This window comes from Dermacentor silvarum, chromosome 1 (genome assembly GCF_013339745.2).
Source record: "Dermacentor silvarum isolate Dsil-2018 chromosome 1, BIME_Dsil_1.4, whole genome shotgun sequence".
Lineage (NCBI taxonomy): Eukaryota > Metazoa > Arthropoda > Arachnida > Ixodida > Ixodidae > Dermacentor > Dermacentor silvarum.
This window is the reverse complement of record NC_051154.1, coordinates 129,089,128-129,105,398: the sequence shown is the minus strand read 5'-3', so window position 1 is coordinate 129,105,398 and position 16,271 is coordinate 129,089,128. Positions and strand designations below refer to the sequence as shown.

General features: G+C 44.6%; 1 protein-coding gene across 1 annotated transcript in view; it reads left to right on the top strand.

Annotated features, from left to right (window-relative positions):
- The first annotated feature begins 71 nt into the window (after positions 1-71).
- LOC119436017 (beta-catenin-like protein 1) overlaps positions 72-16,271 on the top strand; it is a 108,794-nt gene continuing 92,594 nt past the window's right edge. Inside the window, exons 1-4 of the mRNA XM_037702742.2 lie at positions 72-128; positions 219-336; positions 410-486; positions 12,781-12,887. Coding sequence (XP_037558670.1) covers positions 99-128; positions 219-336; positions 410-486; positions 12,781-12,887 — 332 coding nt within the window. The 5' untranslated portion in view covers positions 72-98. The remainder of the gene's footprint in view (positions 129-218; positions 337-409; positions 487-12,780; positions 12,888-16,271) is intronic.

Sequence of the window (16,271 nt, the reverse complement as noted above, 5' to 3'; positions counted from 1 at the left end):
GTTATTTTAAAAATAATTGAAACTTATATATTCAAATATAGTTGTCTGTCACTGCTTTGTTTCTGGTTTTAGGCGCAATAATCTATGAGTATTTAGAAATGGACGTCGGGGAGCTTTTAAATTACAAGGTAAGCTGAGGATCTTGTGTTTTAATTTGTAGGTGCGTTTTGAAGTAGCCATCACGAAGCCCTGTACATATTTTCATCTTTTAATACAAGCCTGCCAAGGAGCCAAAGCGGGGCTTGGAAGATGATGAGGAAACTGCGGACACGCGACCGAGAAAGCGCCTGCAACACAGCGCCAATACGGGTGGAACGATAAGAGTTTCTCGTTTTGGTAAGGAAGTGAGGAAACCGTTAAGTGACAGTTATTTGTTTTCATTACGCAACTGTTTATACTCTCACCGCAGCTCCTGTGCGGGATGACCCAGAGCCCACGTCTAGAGTCATCCTGGAACCCACGGATGCTCCAGAGCCTGATGCTAGCGTATGCTCTGTGTATTTCTTCCATTCTCATAAACTGCGATCATGCAAATTGTTGGCGGAAAATATTAGCCGCTGTCTATGATCACAGGTCTTGCTACGCAAGTTGGCGTGTGATTTAGTTGGTACGTTTTTACAGTGACAAATCGATCATCACTGAAGAACAAAATCAACGCGGACTAACGCTTTGTCTGACTAGTGTAATGCCGCCAAATTTGTCTTTAAAATGTCGCCAAGGCTTGAACATGTTTTTGGTTATCTGTAACTCACCTAATTGCACGTGTATATAGCGGCTATTCACGTTAATATGATTATGGTCGAGTAGATAGTGCCACAGCATCTTGCTTGTGCTGCATGATTATTGCAGTGCAATGCACACGGACTATAGGGGACGTATTCTGAAATGTTCCACTTCTGCGATAGTTCGCCTTCAGAGGCGCGCTGATTGGCTGGTTGAGCAAAATTGAATGATGGCTCAATGAGCCAATCAGCTCATCCAATTTTGCTGAAACAGCCAATCAGCGCGCGGCTGAAGACGAAAGATGTACCACGACCTACTGGAACTACAGACCCGCACAGATATCCGGCTTCTATGGGAGCCGCTTGTGCCCACTTTCATTCAACCGGTGGCCATAGGTGGCGCTTTTATAACCTGTTCGTTAGGGTTCCTCGATGCGTGCGCCCCCCTCCGCCGCCGTGGAGGGTGGAGTCATTCTGTGAAGGGGTGAATGCCGCCTTTCGACCGGCGGCCGCCATTGCGCTCCCCACGCATCGTCGCGGCTTGTTGAGTGAGACAAGTGTGCGGCGTCTTCTAGGGCAAAATGCCCGGGTGTTGCGTGCCACAGCGCACAAACCATTTGCGAAATAGCTGGAAGATGTTCCGATTTCCAAAAGATCGGAAGAGGTGATCCTGTGGCTGGTAAAGATCAGGCGCGACAAGTGGCAACCCACGGACCGTTCCTGTTTGTGTTTGGGGAGTTAAAGCTGTGTGACATAGGCACTTTTGATCGCGATCGAGCCTTATCCGGATCGAATTTCTCGATCATGATCAGCTCCCTTGCGCAAGCTGCAGAAGGAAGCCGATCATTGTTGAGAAATCAGATCCCGATCGGGCTTAATCGTAATCACCAGTGCACCGTGTGTAATAGTCGTTCATTAGCACGCTATTTCCCGTAGCATTTGTCCGTCTTGTAGTCTTGATATCTGGCATGTAAATGTGTGTGTTTAACTCGTTCATTTCTTGATAGCACAAAATGCGCTGTTCTTAAACGCTTGTTGTGCATGAGCTGCAAGTGCGTAAAGATCTGCACCTACGCTTTTAAATGCGAAGCATTTCTTAGCGAACTTCGGCGACTTTGAGCGTATCTATCTATCTATCTATCTATCTATCTATCAATTTATCTATCTAGCCGCCTACGACTTTGTGCTCTCCTGGCCGTTTCGTTAATGGGATGTATACGAAAATTGGCATGCCTCAACATGACTGCATGACGAACATAAATCACAGGTCATAACATGAAAATCATGACATGCATGTCAAGAGCGGCATGATTTACGTGTCACGGTCTTGGTGCTCCCCTGGCCGTTTCGTTAATGGGATGTATACGAAAATTGGTATGCCACAACATGACTGCATGAAGAACATAAATGACAGGTCATAACATGAAAATCATGACATGAATGTCATGAGCGGCATGATTTACGTGCCACGCTCTTGGTGCTCTTACGGACGTTTCGTTAACTTGATATATACGGCGAGACAACAATGTCTGACGACCATCGGTGACACGTTCTAAGAACATGAAAATCGTGACATGCGCGGCATGATTTACATGCCACGTGTTTCGTTAATGGGCTGTATATCAAAATTGCTAAGGCACAACATGACTGTGTGTGTGTGTGTGTGTGCGTGTGTGTGTGTGTGTGTGTGTGTGTGTGTGTGTGTGTTTCGCATGTTTAACTAATATATAGCCCAACAAGATGCTATCTTAAGATGTTTACGCAGCTGGCTTGGATGATAGCCTTCCGCTGCCAGCGAGACCGACTGCAAATTCCGCTCTAAAAATAAAGATAACAGAACGTAAATAGGAGACCTTCACGCTGCCGATGCGAAAACTTTGTATTTTCGTCGTATCGTTAAAGTACCACACGTTTTACATAACGAACTCTATGTGCAGCTGCGCAAAGTACCGCTTGCTGCCTATCCTGGCTATAGGCTGCCTGCGGAGAGGGCATCGTAATGGCGGACGCCGTAGCAGACGACGCGGTTGTCTCCACCCTCCACGGCGGCGGAGGGGGGCGCACGCATCGAGGAACCCTACTGTTCGTCTTAGAACAGGTTATAGAGAGGAGCGGAAAAATTAGAGAGGAGCGGACTTGGCTTCAACCTTTCCTATTTCAAGCAAGGAGAATGGATTAAACAGTCATTACCAGGACTGATGTATGCGGATGACATTGTACTTATGGCTGACAGCAAGGAAGACTTGCAGAGATTAATGGACATCTGTGGTAAAGAGGGAGATAGCTTAGGTTTGAAGTTTAGTAAAGAAAAATCGGCAGTCGTGACATTTAATCATAATCAGGGCAGCGAGCATAGGATACAGGAGGTTACGCTGGAGGTGGTGGATAAGTACAAATATCTTGGAGTGTGGATAAACAATGGGGCTGAGTACCTAACGGAACATGAAAAATATGTGACGGCTAAAGGTAGCAGAAATGCAGCTGTGATGAAAAATAGGGCACTGTGGAATTACAATAGGTACGAAGTGGTGAGAGGGATTTGGAAAGGGGTGATGGTTCCTAGTTTGACTTTCGGCAATGCGGTCCTGTGCATGAGATCAGAGGTTCGAGCAAGGTTGGAAGTTAAGCAGCGAGGGGTAGGTAGACTGGCTCTGGGAGCACACGGAAATACACCAAATCAGGGGGTACAGGGTGACATGGGATGGACGTCATTCGAGTTCAGGGAAGCCAGCAGCAAGATAGAATTTGAGGAGCGATTGAGAGAAATGGCAGAAAAGCGGTGGGCAAGGAGAGTTTTCAGTTATTTGTACATGAGGAATGTTGATACAAAATGGAGGAAGCTGATCAGAAAACTGTCAATCAAATATTTGGACTGCAGGAGGGGTGCAAACCAGGAAACAGCGGTTAAGAAAAAGGTTAAGGAAACAGAGAGGGGTCTGTGGAAAACAGGGATGCAGACGAAATCAGCACTGGGAACATACAGAACTTTCAAGCAAGAAATTGCCAAAGAAAATATCTACGATAATCCTAGGGGAAGCTCTTTGTTGTTTGAAGCCAGGACGGGAGTATTGCGGACTAAGATGTGGCGAGTCAAGTACCAAGGTATAGACACGTTCTGCTATGCGTGTGGAGATGAGGAAACGGCTGAACACCTCATACTTTTCTGTAAAGCGCTTAACCCTACAGTGCAAGGCAACAGGGCTGATTTTTTCAAAGCATTGGGGTTTAGGGACAGTGAAGGCAAAATAGACTTTAAGCGGGTAGAAATAACCAAACAGAGGTTATCTGATTGGTAGATAAAATCAAGGCAGGGGTGAAATTTCACCCACCACAAAGTACAAAATAGGTTAATAGTCATGGCTAGGTGGCGTATGCCACCGCCTGGTTTAAAGGGTTCAGCCTCATCCATCCATCCATCGTCTGCTACTTGGCAGGCGGCTGGGCGGCGTTCGAATGTGTGCGCCTGCTCTTCTGTAGCGGGCTGCTAGCATATATGACAATTTCTTGCGAAGACAACAGCTAGTATGTCAAAATTGATTAAGTGTACTCATTGTAGTGGTATGTAATAACACGTAAAATCATACACGAATTCTTTCTCGGTTTGCCATTATGCGAAAATTTTGCGCTGCTCCACACAAGAAAAAGAAGAAAAAAACTAGCTGATCTAGTGATTGTTTACGTGTTTGTTCGGCCTGTCAAATATGCATTGTAAAGCTTTTATGAAACTGTGAAAACTGATGCTAGAGTCCTTGCTTTCTTCTGCTTTACACGATGGCACAGACCAGTATAACGTAATGTGATCATTTATGTTATCCCATCTGTAATTAACTCAAGCAAGCTGCATGTAGTCAAGGCTGAAGTTGAATCTTCTGGTAATCAGATCTTTCCCCCTACTGCGAAGGCAACGGGAGGAAATGTTATCGTCTGCCGGCTGTACTCATTTTCCTTTCTTGCACCACTCTTCCTACTGTATCTCGTGATTGAAATTAGAAGCAATCATTTGCAAATTTTGTTTTATTTTTTTATTTTCGTGAATTTATGCATTTACAAACAATGTAAACGATCTGTGGCTGCCGAAATAGCGGCACGAGCACTGTAACAGATCGCAGAAGCAGACGACAGCAAACAGGTTATAACTAGCACCACTCTGCTCGTGCGTTCTAGCCCTAGCGGCAAAAGGGGTGAACTAGACCAGGTGTCCTGGAGCAGGGAGATCCGTGCAGGTCTGGAGTTCAGTAGGTCGTGAGATGAACTATCGCCGAAGTGGAACGTTTCAGAATCTAGGTGGCGCGCGAGGTGATTCATGATGGCGGACCGAGAGAGTATCAGCATAGGCGACTGGCACGTCCGTGTGGTAGCACGCCAGGCTTTTTCTCATCCTTCTCGTAGGACGTAGAATGTATTATTTTTCACAATTTATTCTTATCGGCTGCGGAATGCTGCTGCATAACCAAAAGCGTGCATAACCACAAGTGTGTGCGTGCTTGTTATTTTATGGCATACAAAGCCCTTAACCTTACTGGAGGATGTATGCGATGCGAAGCGTATACCTAAAACGAACGCTATGGCTAGAGTGCAGCATTTTCAGTTTAAGCCAGGAAAAAGTATGCAGATCTTGTTTTCAAATTTGGGTTTAATCAAAAAGGGTCAATGCAAGCAAGTACGTATTCCAGAGCGCTAGCGATCGGCGCGAAGCTGCGAACCTAGTTACGCTCCGTCAGTTGCGCTCGAAAACCGGACACCAGTTGCCTAACGGCTCTATCAAATCAACTGTTGCGGGAGCGTTCGGGCAGCCTTATCTACAAATATTCAACTGTAGCGGTAGCTTTCGGACATCGTAAGGCATAGGCACGAACTTTAGCTTGTCTTTTCGTTCCTCATTGAGTGTGTCGTTCACGTTGTAACGTTCCTAGTAAACACAACTAAAGGAAACACATAGCTTAATACTGACGGATGGTTTCCGCCATTTTATTCTAACTGAAACTGCCCTCCTCGTCCTCCTCTTCCTTCGTCCCCTTTGTTCTTCCTCTTCTTTCGTGGCCTAAATGCGGCACGCTTCACCCTCCCTGGCTCTCTTTGTTCACACCTCCTGGTGTGGTACTTGAAAACATTTCCAATGGAGGGGGCACACTCTTCTTTACCAGAGGCTCCCAGATGCCATATTGTCGTCAGGATGCCGTGCTGTGAGGCCGTCTTTACCACAGAAAAGGGTCCGTGAAATTTCACATTTGAAGTCCCAACGCCTTTTCTTATTAGGACCTTGTCATCAACCTCTATGTGTGGCATTTCGTTGTTGTGTCTTCTGTCAAAGTTTCTCTTCATGCGTTGTTTGTAGATATCCTCCGCCTGTGCGCTTTTCTTTGTTTCGGTAAGTTGAAGCTTGCCAAGGATACCCAGTTCGCGATCCGCAGGAAGTGTCGGCGTGACTCCTGAGGCGGCAAAAAGTGGGCTGCACCCCAAGCCACTGGTGTATGACCAGTTATGGTGCCTCACAGCAGCCTCTAGGCAGCATTTCCACCCACCTGTAAACTTTGGGTACATCCTTATAAATTGCTTCACACCTCGGATGGCACGCTCTGCAAGGCCGTTTGGAGCGGGGTGTTAGGGCGAGCAAAATTTGATAGTCATGCCATGATCTCGAGTCCACTTTGCTAGTTTAGCACTACGGAAGGCAGGCCCATTGTCACACACTATGGTCTTCGTGTGTCTAAAACATTCAGCTTGAAGAAGAGCAATGACGCTGTGGGTGTCTTCCTTTCCTGCCTTAGCCGTAATCATTCTGGTGCATTCGTCTATGCAAAGTAGAAATGCCTGCGTTTTCCTGACACCTTCACCCGCTTTCTTTAGCTCTGCAAAATCCAAGTGAACGACTTCAAAGGGGACTCGCGAATGCTGCGGGATTATCATGACGTCTGTCGCCTGTCTGTACTTCACTTTGTTTACTTGACATGTGTGACATGTCCGTACATAGTTGCTGATCTCTTCTTTCATACTTGGCCATGTAAACCGCTTCAGTAGCTTGTTATATGTGCGCCAAAACCCATCATGCCCACCTGACTCTGGAGTATCGTGGTAAAGGTGAAGGATCTTCGGAACCATTGTCGGTGGCACGTGGTACTTTCCATCAATCTCTTTCATTTCTTCTGTGCCTTCCCACAGCTTCACGTAATTTATCTGTTCCGGCTGTTGGCTTGTTTCATAGACGAGCAATCTGCACAAGGCATCTGCTTCGGTGAGCAGCAGACCAGGGCGGTGCGAAACGACTAAGTCAAATTGTTGCAGGTAGTTAACCCACCTTGCAATGCGTCCTCGTGGTTGTGCCATATCAAGAAGGTGTGTCAATGCCTGATGGTCAGTGAAAAGTGTGAATTTCGCTCCTTCTAGGTAAGTCCGGTAATACTGAACAGCTTTCAAGACGGCCAGTGCTTCCTTTTCGGTGGTGGTGTAGTTCACTTCTGCAGGCTTCAATGTATAGCTGTAGTATCCCACCACATGATGTCTTTGGTGCTCAGGTTCGTTTGAGAGTTTCTGATAGAGCACTGCCCCAGTTGCATAACACAAACGGTAGCGAGAAGTCAGGAATGCGGAGAATAGGGTCGGATGATATAAGCCTTACTAGCTCACGGTAGGCACTTTCACACTCGTCATTCCACAGGAATGGTACGTCTTTTTGCATCAATCGTGTGAGGCATCGTTTCTTGACTGCATAGTCTCTTATAAAGGCCCTAAAGTGTCCAGAGAGGCCCAGGAAGACACGAAGGGAGTGTACGTCGTAAGGCTTCACCAACTTAGAAATTCTTTCTACGGATTCCTGCTGTGTGCTTTTGGTACAGCCGTCAAATGCCCTGCCTAGAAATACTGCTTTTTCTTGGAAGAATGCACTTTTTCTTAAAGTTTACTTTGAGATGTGCGAGGCTGAGCGCATGGAGAACTAGGGAAATGTGACTTTTGTGATCTTCTTTTGTCTTCGAGAAAACGATTATGTCGTCTTATAAATATTGCAAAAGGTGCCCAAGTATGGTTACAGGATGTCATTCATGATCTTTTGAAACCACGCTGGGGAATTCTTCCATCCGAAAGGCAATCGATTATATTCGAACAAGTCGAATGGTGTAACAAATGCGGTGTACTTTTTGGTCTCCTCGGTCAAGGGAATCTGCCAAAAGCCTTTGCAGAAATCGATCCATGAAATCCAGTGGCAACCATCAGTTTCATCGATAATAGCATCAATTTTTGGCATCGGGAAAGGTATTAATTCTGTTTGGCGATTTAGAATCCTATAATCGGTACGAAGACGAAAAGTGCCATCGTCTTTAGGAGCGATTGTTATAGGCGAAGCAAACGGTGAAATTGATGGTCGGATGATGTCGGCGTCTAACATTGCTTGCAGCTCCTTTTTCAACCAAGCCTTTTTCTCTCTTGACATATTATATGGGGCTTTCCGAACTACTGTTTTGTCTGCGAGTTCAAAGGGAACTGCATGTGACTTCATCGGTGGAGGATAGTTTTCTATGCATACTAGCTCTGGATACTTTGCTCTGATGTCTTCTTCACAGTGAACTAATCTTAGAGGGCTTGGTGTCTCTCCACTTTTCGTCAGTTTAGAATTTTCTTCAACCAATACCCTGTCATCCCAATAAAGGTTTATCTTGAGCTTTTTCATGTCAGGGTGAGATAAAAGGAAGTCATATGTGACGTCAGGTACTGCCAGCACATCGCTCTTTACGCAATGTCCTTGAAATTCAATCACTACAGACGCCCACTCATTATGGGAGCTTACTGCCCCATCGTAACCCTGGACACGTAGGGTCCTCCCACTGTGGAAACGGCTGGTGTATATTCTTTTCTGGTTGATGATGGACACAGACGCTCCACTGTCCACGAGTGCGTTCATCTCAACACCGTCAATCTTGACAGCGACATGAAGTAGGTTAGAAGATGCCAAGTACACAGTTTCGTGGCAGTCTTTCATGAGAGGCCGATCGTCTTTACCCAGTTCTGTGTGGGGTTCGCTGACAGTCGGAACACGTAGAGTGCTACCAGGACTACTTGAGTAGCAATTCGAGGACTTTAAAACGTTGTTCCGAAGGCTTCCTGCGAGTTTGAGGGATCGTATATGCGACTGAGGTTCTACGAGCTCATTGCTGTCCAGGAGTAATCCTTCTCCACAAGGACTTTCCTGTGCTGGCTCCACGGGCAAATTTTTCAGACACCGCATGAGGTCGTCTATTGTATCGGGGGCTTTCAGCTGGACCTGTTTTCGAATACTGAGAGAGAGTCCCAGCGTTACCAAAGCTATAACTGCGAGTGAAGAGAGTTCAGGTTCTGCCATGCGCAACAGACGACGCTTCTCAAGGCAGTACTCTAGTAGGGAGCCACGCTTGTGTCTGAAGCGTAGCGCCAACTCCCATCTCTCCAATGGATTGCGTTGGAACGCCACCAGGAAGCTGCGTTTCCACTTCGCCCAATATGCTGGCTTTTTATCCAGGATCTACAGATCGTACCATTTTCTGGCAGTGGCACCAAGGTAACGTCACATGTTCTGAACTTTCTCTTTGTCGGATAGCCACCCGTTATTCTCAGAAGCATACTCATAATACCATAACCATTGTTGCGGGTCTTCGGAGCCACCTTGAAAAACATCAGGTTCAACCATATCCGGCACTCGTTTTCATTTCCTCAGAGACTCGGCTAGTGCTGCCATAAGCTGACTTTGTTGCATCATCTGTCGCTGTTGCACTTCAAAAACTTGCAAAACGTGGCTCACCTTCTCTGTTGACATATCCTCTGTCAGAGAATCACGGTGCATGGGTGCCAAAACAAGCTCTTCTATTGTCACCAGCTGCAGGTTCACCTTGACTGATCCTGTCTGCAAAAGTTCCTCACGACATGTGGACGCTTCTTTGAGCACTGCGTCGACGAGGCCAGGGAAGCTGAAGTGGCGCGGGAGACTTGTTGACGGTTCATGTTGCACCTTGTAGCCAGTGAAGATAATGCGCTGTGAGGAGGTCTGGTCAACGAAGAATGTAACCCACATCCTGTCAGGCTGTGCCAAATTAAGTAGCGTTCCTAGTAAACACAACTAAAGGAAACACATAGTTTAATACTGACGGATGGTTTCCGCCATTTTTATCTAACTGAAACTGCCCTCCTCGTCCTCCTCTTCCTTCGTGGCCTAAATGCGGCACGCTTCACACCTAAGCTACAACTACAACATCGTAAAAGCGTAATGTTTATACGTTTGTGAACAATGTCGACGATTAGCATTCTGTTCACCGATGGTGCTCCAGAAGAAGTCTTTGGCGACGAATTGTGCGCTACAAACTTTCATCGCCGGAGTCGCAGGCTTGCCGATCCGGAGCTTCACTGCCCACTTCTTTTAAGATTCGTCCAGCAGAAACGAATGAAAGCTTATCTCATCCTTCGCCACTCGGTGCTTACACTGAGGCACGCAACACTTTTTTTTTCCCGTGGGGTAGTAGAAGCTGTTAACAAAACAGAAACGCGCCTGCGCATAGTGAGCCACACGGTAACACTGTGCCTTTCATTGTCTGTGCGGATACTCTTTGAACTATTTCTCTCGCTGGCCACTACGCGGGGCGACCGTCTGTGTGCATTGCGAATATTTGGCAACATTGGCCGTCTTCAGTATCCACGTGGCGTCTCCGAATTTAAGTGTACTATGTGCAAAAAGTCTTCCTCCCCACAACTCTGTGTGGGTGAAAGCCCTTTTTGCATTGCTCTGGAGTAGTGGGCAAAGTTAACTATCAGTGAAGTAACCATCACTTTCAGCCTAGGCAAAATATATGGCGATTCCCTCTGCATGAACAATGCACAAGAGCCTATGGCCATAATGGACACTTTGCAAAAATGTTACTGCGCATGTGCAAGCAAGTATATTTTCCAATCAAATAACCTCGACCACAGGCTAGCAGAATGAACTATTCTTTCCATTCAAAACTCGTCCTTGCCTTTCCTTTATTTCGTTTCTCCCTTTTTCTCTCTGTACACTGCGGAGCTGAGAATGAGGAGTGACATTCCGCTGAAATTTTTTGATAAGCCTTTTTGGTGCTCATGCGCCTTTGCTGGAATGTGCTGATGTGAAAGCAATTAGAACGAGAAAAGCAGTCTGTGGGGGGGGGGGGGGGGGGGGACGAGAGTTTTCGGTTGGAATATGTCTTTGCAGGAAAGCCAACTTACACATTTTCGCTGAGTGTCCCTAGAATAAGTGTTAATGAAGAGCAAGTACAACAGTTTGAGACAAATTTTCAGAAACTTTCTCCTGAGAAACATGGCAACAACCGTGACAGTACATAATTGTGTGTATGTAATATATGTATATATATATGTGTGTGTAGTTCGGTAGTGCAATAATAGTTCTTATTTATTTATTTATTTATTTATTTATTTATTTATTTATTTATCTACTTATTCATAGTATACTGGTGTCACATGGGCACTTTCAATCGGGATTGAGATCAATCAGTATCATTTGAGATCAAAATTGCCCTATGTGACTGGGGTGTGACATACATGCAAAAATGTTCATGACATTTTGCACTAAGGTTCTATAATCCAACTGCAACAGGACTCGTGATCCAGTTTACTATGGTAAAGTTACCTGAACAAGGCAGCAATACTATGCAAAAATTAACTAGGTGCAGCACTTCTAAAGATTAAAGGTACAAATACATCTGTTCAAAACAGACACACACAAAAAAAACAATTGTTGCAATCAAACAGAGGTCGAGTTCATCTATCAGGAAGGAAAGCCCTGAGAGCTCTTTTAAATGAAAATAGTGATACTTTATATCCAGTGGATGACTTTATATGCAGTGATAGATAATTCCAAAAAGATATAGCAGTAGGTGGCACAGTTTTTGAAGTGTAAATATTATGCACACTTGGGCAATAATAAATTTCTGTTGGGTGGAAAACGAGGGCTGTGCATTGTGCACAGTGTAAGTATTATGCAATAATTCCTTGCCATTTAGTTCGAAGGACGGTTCATTGTTATTAGCCTTGAAGAATAAACCAGTAAAAACGACTTGCTTATGGATAAAATGCAATATTAAAAGAGCAAGGGAAAGCACTAGAACGGCGTGAACTGTATGTAATCATGCTGGTAGCAGGGTTCTGTATGTGCTGAACAGATAAGGTGTAACTAGGTGGGGTAAGATATGTCTTTCCCCAGACAGTTATTCCATACATTAGATGACTATGGATGAAAGAAAAGCAAACAGAAGAGCACATTTGTTGAAAAATAGTCGAGCTTTAAGGTATGCAATCATTTTTATGCCTTAGCTTATAGATACCTGCCAGCTCTTCTGGTTTTTGTAAAGTTTACAAATTTGGGGATCATTCTTTTTATGAAAAATAAATTCTGTTTGTGAAAGCTTCTGATGGTGATAAAAAGACCCCAGAAGGGTCCCTGCTTAGAACAAGTTTATTAAGGCAAGTTCCTGAAGCAGGCAATATTGTGAACAGCAACGTAACTAAAAAGTCACTGTGATAAATAAACAGTGTGTTGCTTGTATCTGCTGTTCGAAGTGTACTGCTGCTTGTGTGCTGTGTCTAAAGGTAAATCATAGTAAAGTGCATATGTGCTCCTCAGAAGGTGTGTGCTGAAAGAAAACGTTTTAGAAATGCGTGCTATTCCTCTCCCCTGCCCCCTTTCGCATGTTTGTTTGCGGGATATTTACGAATACTAAAGCTTGCAGGTTGGCAGGTATGCTTATATTCTTGATTATTAATACTTAGCTATATGCATGCGTGAGCAATGCCTATAAAAATATAACCACAAGGTTTGGTTGTTTATGGGAATATTTCCTTTCCCCAGCACTTCTTGTGTCTTCTTGTGCCGTCTGTTTGGCGCTTTAATACCTCAGTAACCAGCACATCTATTTGGCGTAACCCTATGAAGCTTGGTAGGCTACAACCCCCATTCCACTTCCATGAGCCTGAAAACTTGCCACTCTTATGTGTGTACTTGTGTGTTTAGTGTGCATGCCATTCAATTGTGTTTTACCCTCCTAATTTATTTATTTTTCAAATTCAGGTTGACATCCTTGATGACACGAATCTCAAGAAACTTATACTCAATTTTGAGAAAAGGGTGCTTAAAAATCAAGAGCTGAGAATCAAATACCCAGATCTTCCTGAAAAGTGAGTTTCTGCTATCACACATATATAGCAAGCAGCGCAAAACATGCTGCACAGCCTGCTGTGGCCATTTCTGTCCTTACAGCGTATGAGCATGAGAGATGCCATACCCACTTCTGTGCAGTCTGGTTAACCCTTTCAGGGTAGATTTTTTTTTTTTTTCCACATGCAGCCTCCTAAGCTCTAATTTTTTTTTCATTGCGGATGTAAAATCTTCAGTCTGACCTATTTCGAAAAAAAATGTACCACAACTTTTTTAGAGTGGTCATAAAGTGACCAAAAAAAAAAATACTTTTTGTAGATACGCACGCATTATTTATTCATGAATACAAATGGGCTTCCATAAATACTTTTAATAATAAAAAAAAGCACATACACTGAATCTTGCTCTGATTTGGCACTTGAGTCGTAGTCTGCCTCAGAGGAATCGCTGCTCGACTCATTTTCAGCAAAGCAGCCCCGTGTATGGGAGCGCACACAAGAAAGCTCAATGGTTGCGCACCCTTCACAAAAACCTAACGAGTCAGACACTCGCAGTAATCCTTCATTCTGTCGCCAGCGAGGGGCAATCAGCTTTCACGAGCCAAGTCTCAAGAAAATAAACGCAGGCATGGTAGCATTGTTTGTATACGACAGCATTGTTTATATATACCAGCGCCCACCTGCGAACATATGTAATTGCACTCCTGTGAGCAATAGACGGGCGAGCATCTAACGGTGACCTTTTGAGAAATTAGAAACCAGATAGACATCAGCTTTTACGAGTGCAACGAACGTAAACAGCCTGCACGACGAAAGCAAAATTAACCGCCGCGCGGATGCGGGAGCGGTCACTGAAACGTCAGCATAAGGAAGCCGTGGAATGAAAACCAAGAGACTACGGAGCAAATAAAAAATTAATTGTATCCACACAGGGTGGCAGCACTTGCTGGGCAACAAAGAGTTGAAAAATTGGTGCATCTTTCAAACATACAGACGGCGGGGTAAATATACGGCATCGACCATTTGGGACTTTTTCGCGGCGCCATATATTTATGGCATTGGCCATCAAAGGGTTAACTGCACTGTGTGCTCTGCGTAATGAAGACTGTCTCAATAGGGCTTCTTCTTGGGCAAGTTGGTAGGGTCTACTAAACATTCTTTTGTGTGTGTGTGTGTGTGTGTGTGTGTGTGTTGTGCGCGTGTGTGCGTGTGTGTGTGTGTGTGTGTGTGTCTTTCCTTTGTACATCTCCTTTTGTGCCCAAAAACGATCTTTAGAAGATGGTCTCTTACATCCTTTTGTTAAGACACTCATTAAGTAACCTATCTGGTATTCAATGGATGTCCTATCTGGTATTGAAAAGCACTGCTTTTCTGAATGTTTTGTCTCTGGAACAGTAGTGCGACCTGATTTATGTACTGGTTTGTCATGTAATTTTCCATTGTAGTTTCTGATTACTTTTCTTCTGCTTAATGATGGACAGAAAGAAATGAAAAATGAAAAGAATCGTTGCAAAATATGAACCCAGGTTCCTGCTGGTCTGCACCACTGTTTTGGTATAATGCTTTAGGTCTCATCACGTGCTGTAGCTACTATTACAAGGCACAAACCACTACATCACTTTTTGACTTGCCAGTTACGGTAGAATTTCTTCTTCAATTTAGCCATAACAACAGCTGCTCTAACTTAATATAGCCTACTACTTCCACAGTACTACAATGCTGATTCTATTTGCACTTTGCTGTGGATGCTCTGTACATTAAAAGTGTTACAAGTGCTAGAAAATTGCACTCCTCAAGCTGCGGAATTCCCTCTCAGCTGGTGTTCCATGCTGCTGTAACTGTGTCTCACCTCCTTGGGCACATCATCCATTGACATGAGTGTTGTCTACTTTTGGTTGGTTTGAATGAGTGTGCTCCCGCATCTCTTTTCAATATATTCATTCTTTTTACTGTGGCAATGGTGGCCTCACTGTAAAGTTTAAGGTGCAGCACTTGCACCTTCTATGGCCTGTACTTGCTGCGGTACATGTGCACACATCTGTACACACGTGTAGACCCTGAACAGAGAGACAAGCACTGGTTCACCAGCACACTTAAGGCAGAAATAAGAGTAAAGCCCTAGAAAGCCACATGACAGATGCATCTGAAGGTTATGGGGGTTTAACCTAATGTGCACGACACCAGCTAGCTAAATTCAAAAAATAAGACAAGCTTGTCCCCACTAGTGCACTGCAGAGGCCTGCGCCAACCCAAAAGCCCAACCCAGCCCATGGGCCAAGCAGTGCGCATTTCTTCCAGGCCAGTCCCGAGAAGTGTTTGAGCAGTCCAGGGGCCACCTGGCAGCTTTTCTTTATGCATGTTGGAACTTCGGCTCCACTTTGGGCTGCAAGAGCCCCTCCTCACAAAGCAACATGCTGCAAGCTCAGTCACGAAAGTGATAAAAGGTGAAACACGAATGCTGAAATAAAAGACAATTGCACTGATGCTGTTTGTTAGTGTACTTTGTAATGTATGTGCAATCACATTGTCGGGGTCTTACATGATGTAAGGGCATGTAAGAAAACACTGATGCATTTTATCAGCTGGGTCATCATCAGCCTATTTTTATGTCCACTGCAGGACGAAGGTTTCCCAGCGATGTCCAAGTATCCCTGTCTTGCGCTAGCCGATTCCAACTTGTGCCTGCAAATTTCCTGATCTTATCATCCCATCTAATTTTCTGCCATCTTCAACTACGCATCCCTTTCCTTTGCACCCATTTTGAACTCTAATGGTCCATCTGTTATCTGCCGTACGCATTACATGGCCTGCCCAGCTCCATTTTTTTCTCGTAATGTCAATTAGAATATTGGCTATCCCCTTTTGCTCTCTGATCCACACTGCTCTCTTCCTGTCTCTTAATTTTACGCCTAGCATTTTTCGTTCCATTGCTCCTGACGAGGTCCTTAATGTGTTCTTGAGCTTCTTTGTTGAACTTCAAGTTTTTGCCCCATAACACCAGTAGAATGCAATTATTGTATACTTTTCTTCTCAATGACAGTGGTAAGCTCCCTGTCAGGATTTGGTAATGCCTGCTGTATACACTCCAACCAATTTTTATTCTTCAGTAAATTCCCTTCTATCAGGATCCTATATGAGTAATCGACCCAGATAATGTACTCCTGCACAGACTCTAGGGGCTGGCTGGCGATCATGAATTCTTGTTCCCTTGCCAGACTATTGAACATTACCTTTGTCTTCTGCATATTAATCTTCAACCCTACTCTTCCACTTTCTCAGTTAAAGTACTCAATCATTTGTTGCAGTTCATCCAGAGTGTTGCTGAACAGGGCTATGTCATCTGCAAACTGAAGGTGGTTGATACAGCAGAAGCTAGAAGCCTTCCCAATCTAATAGCTTGAATGT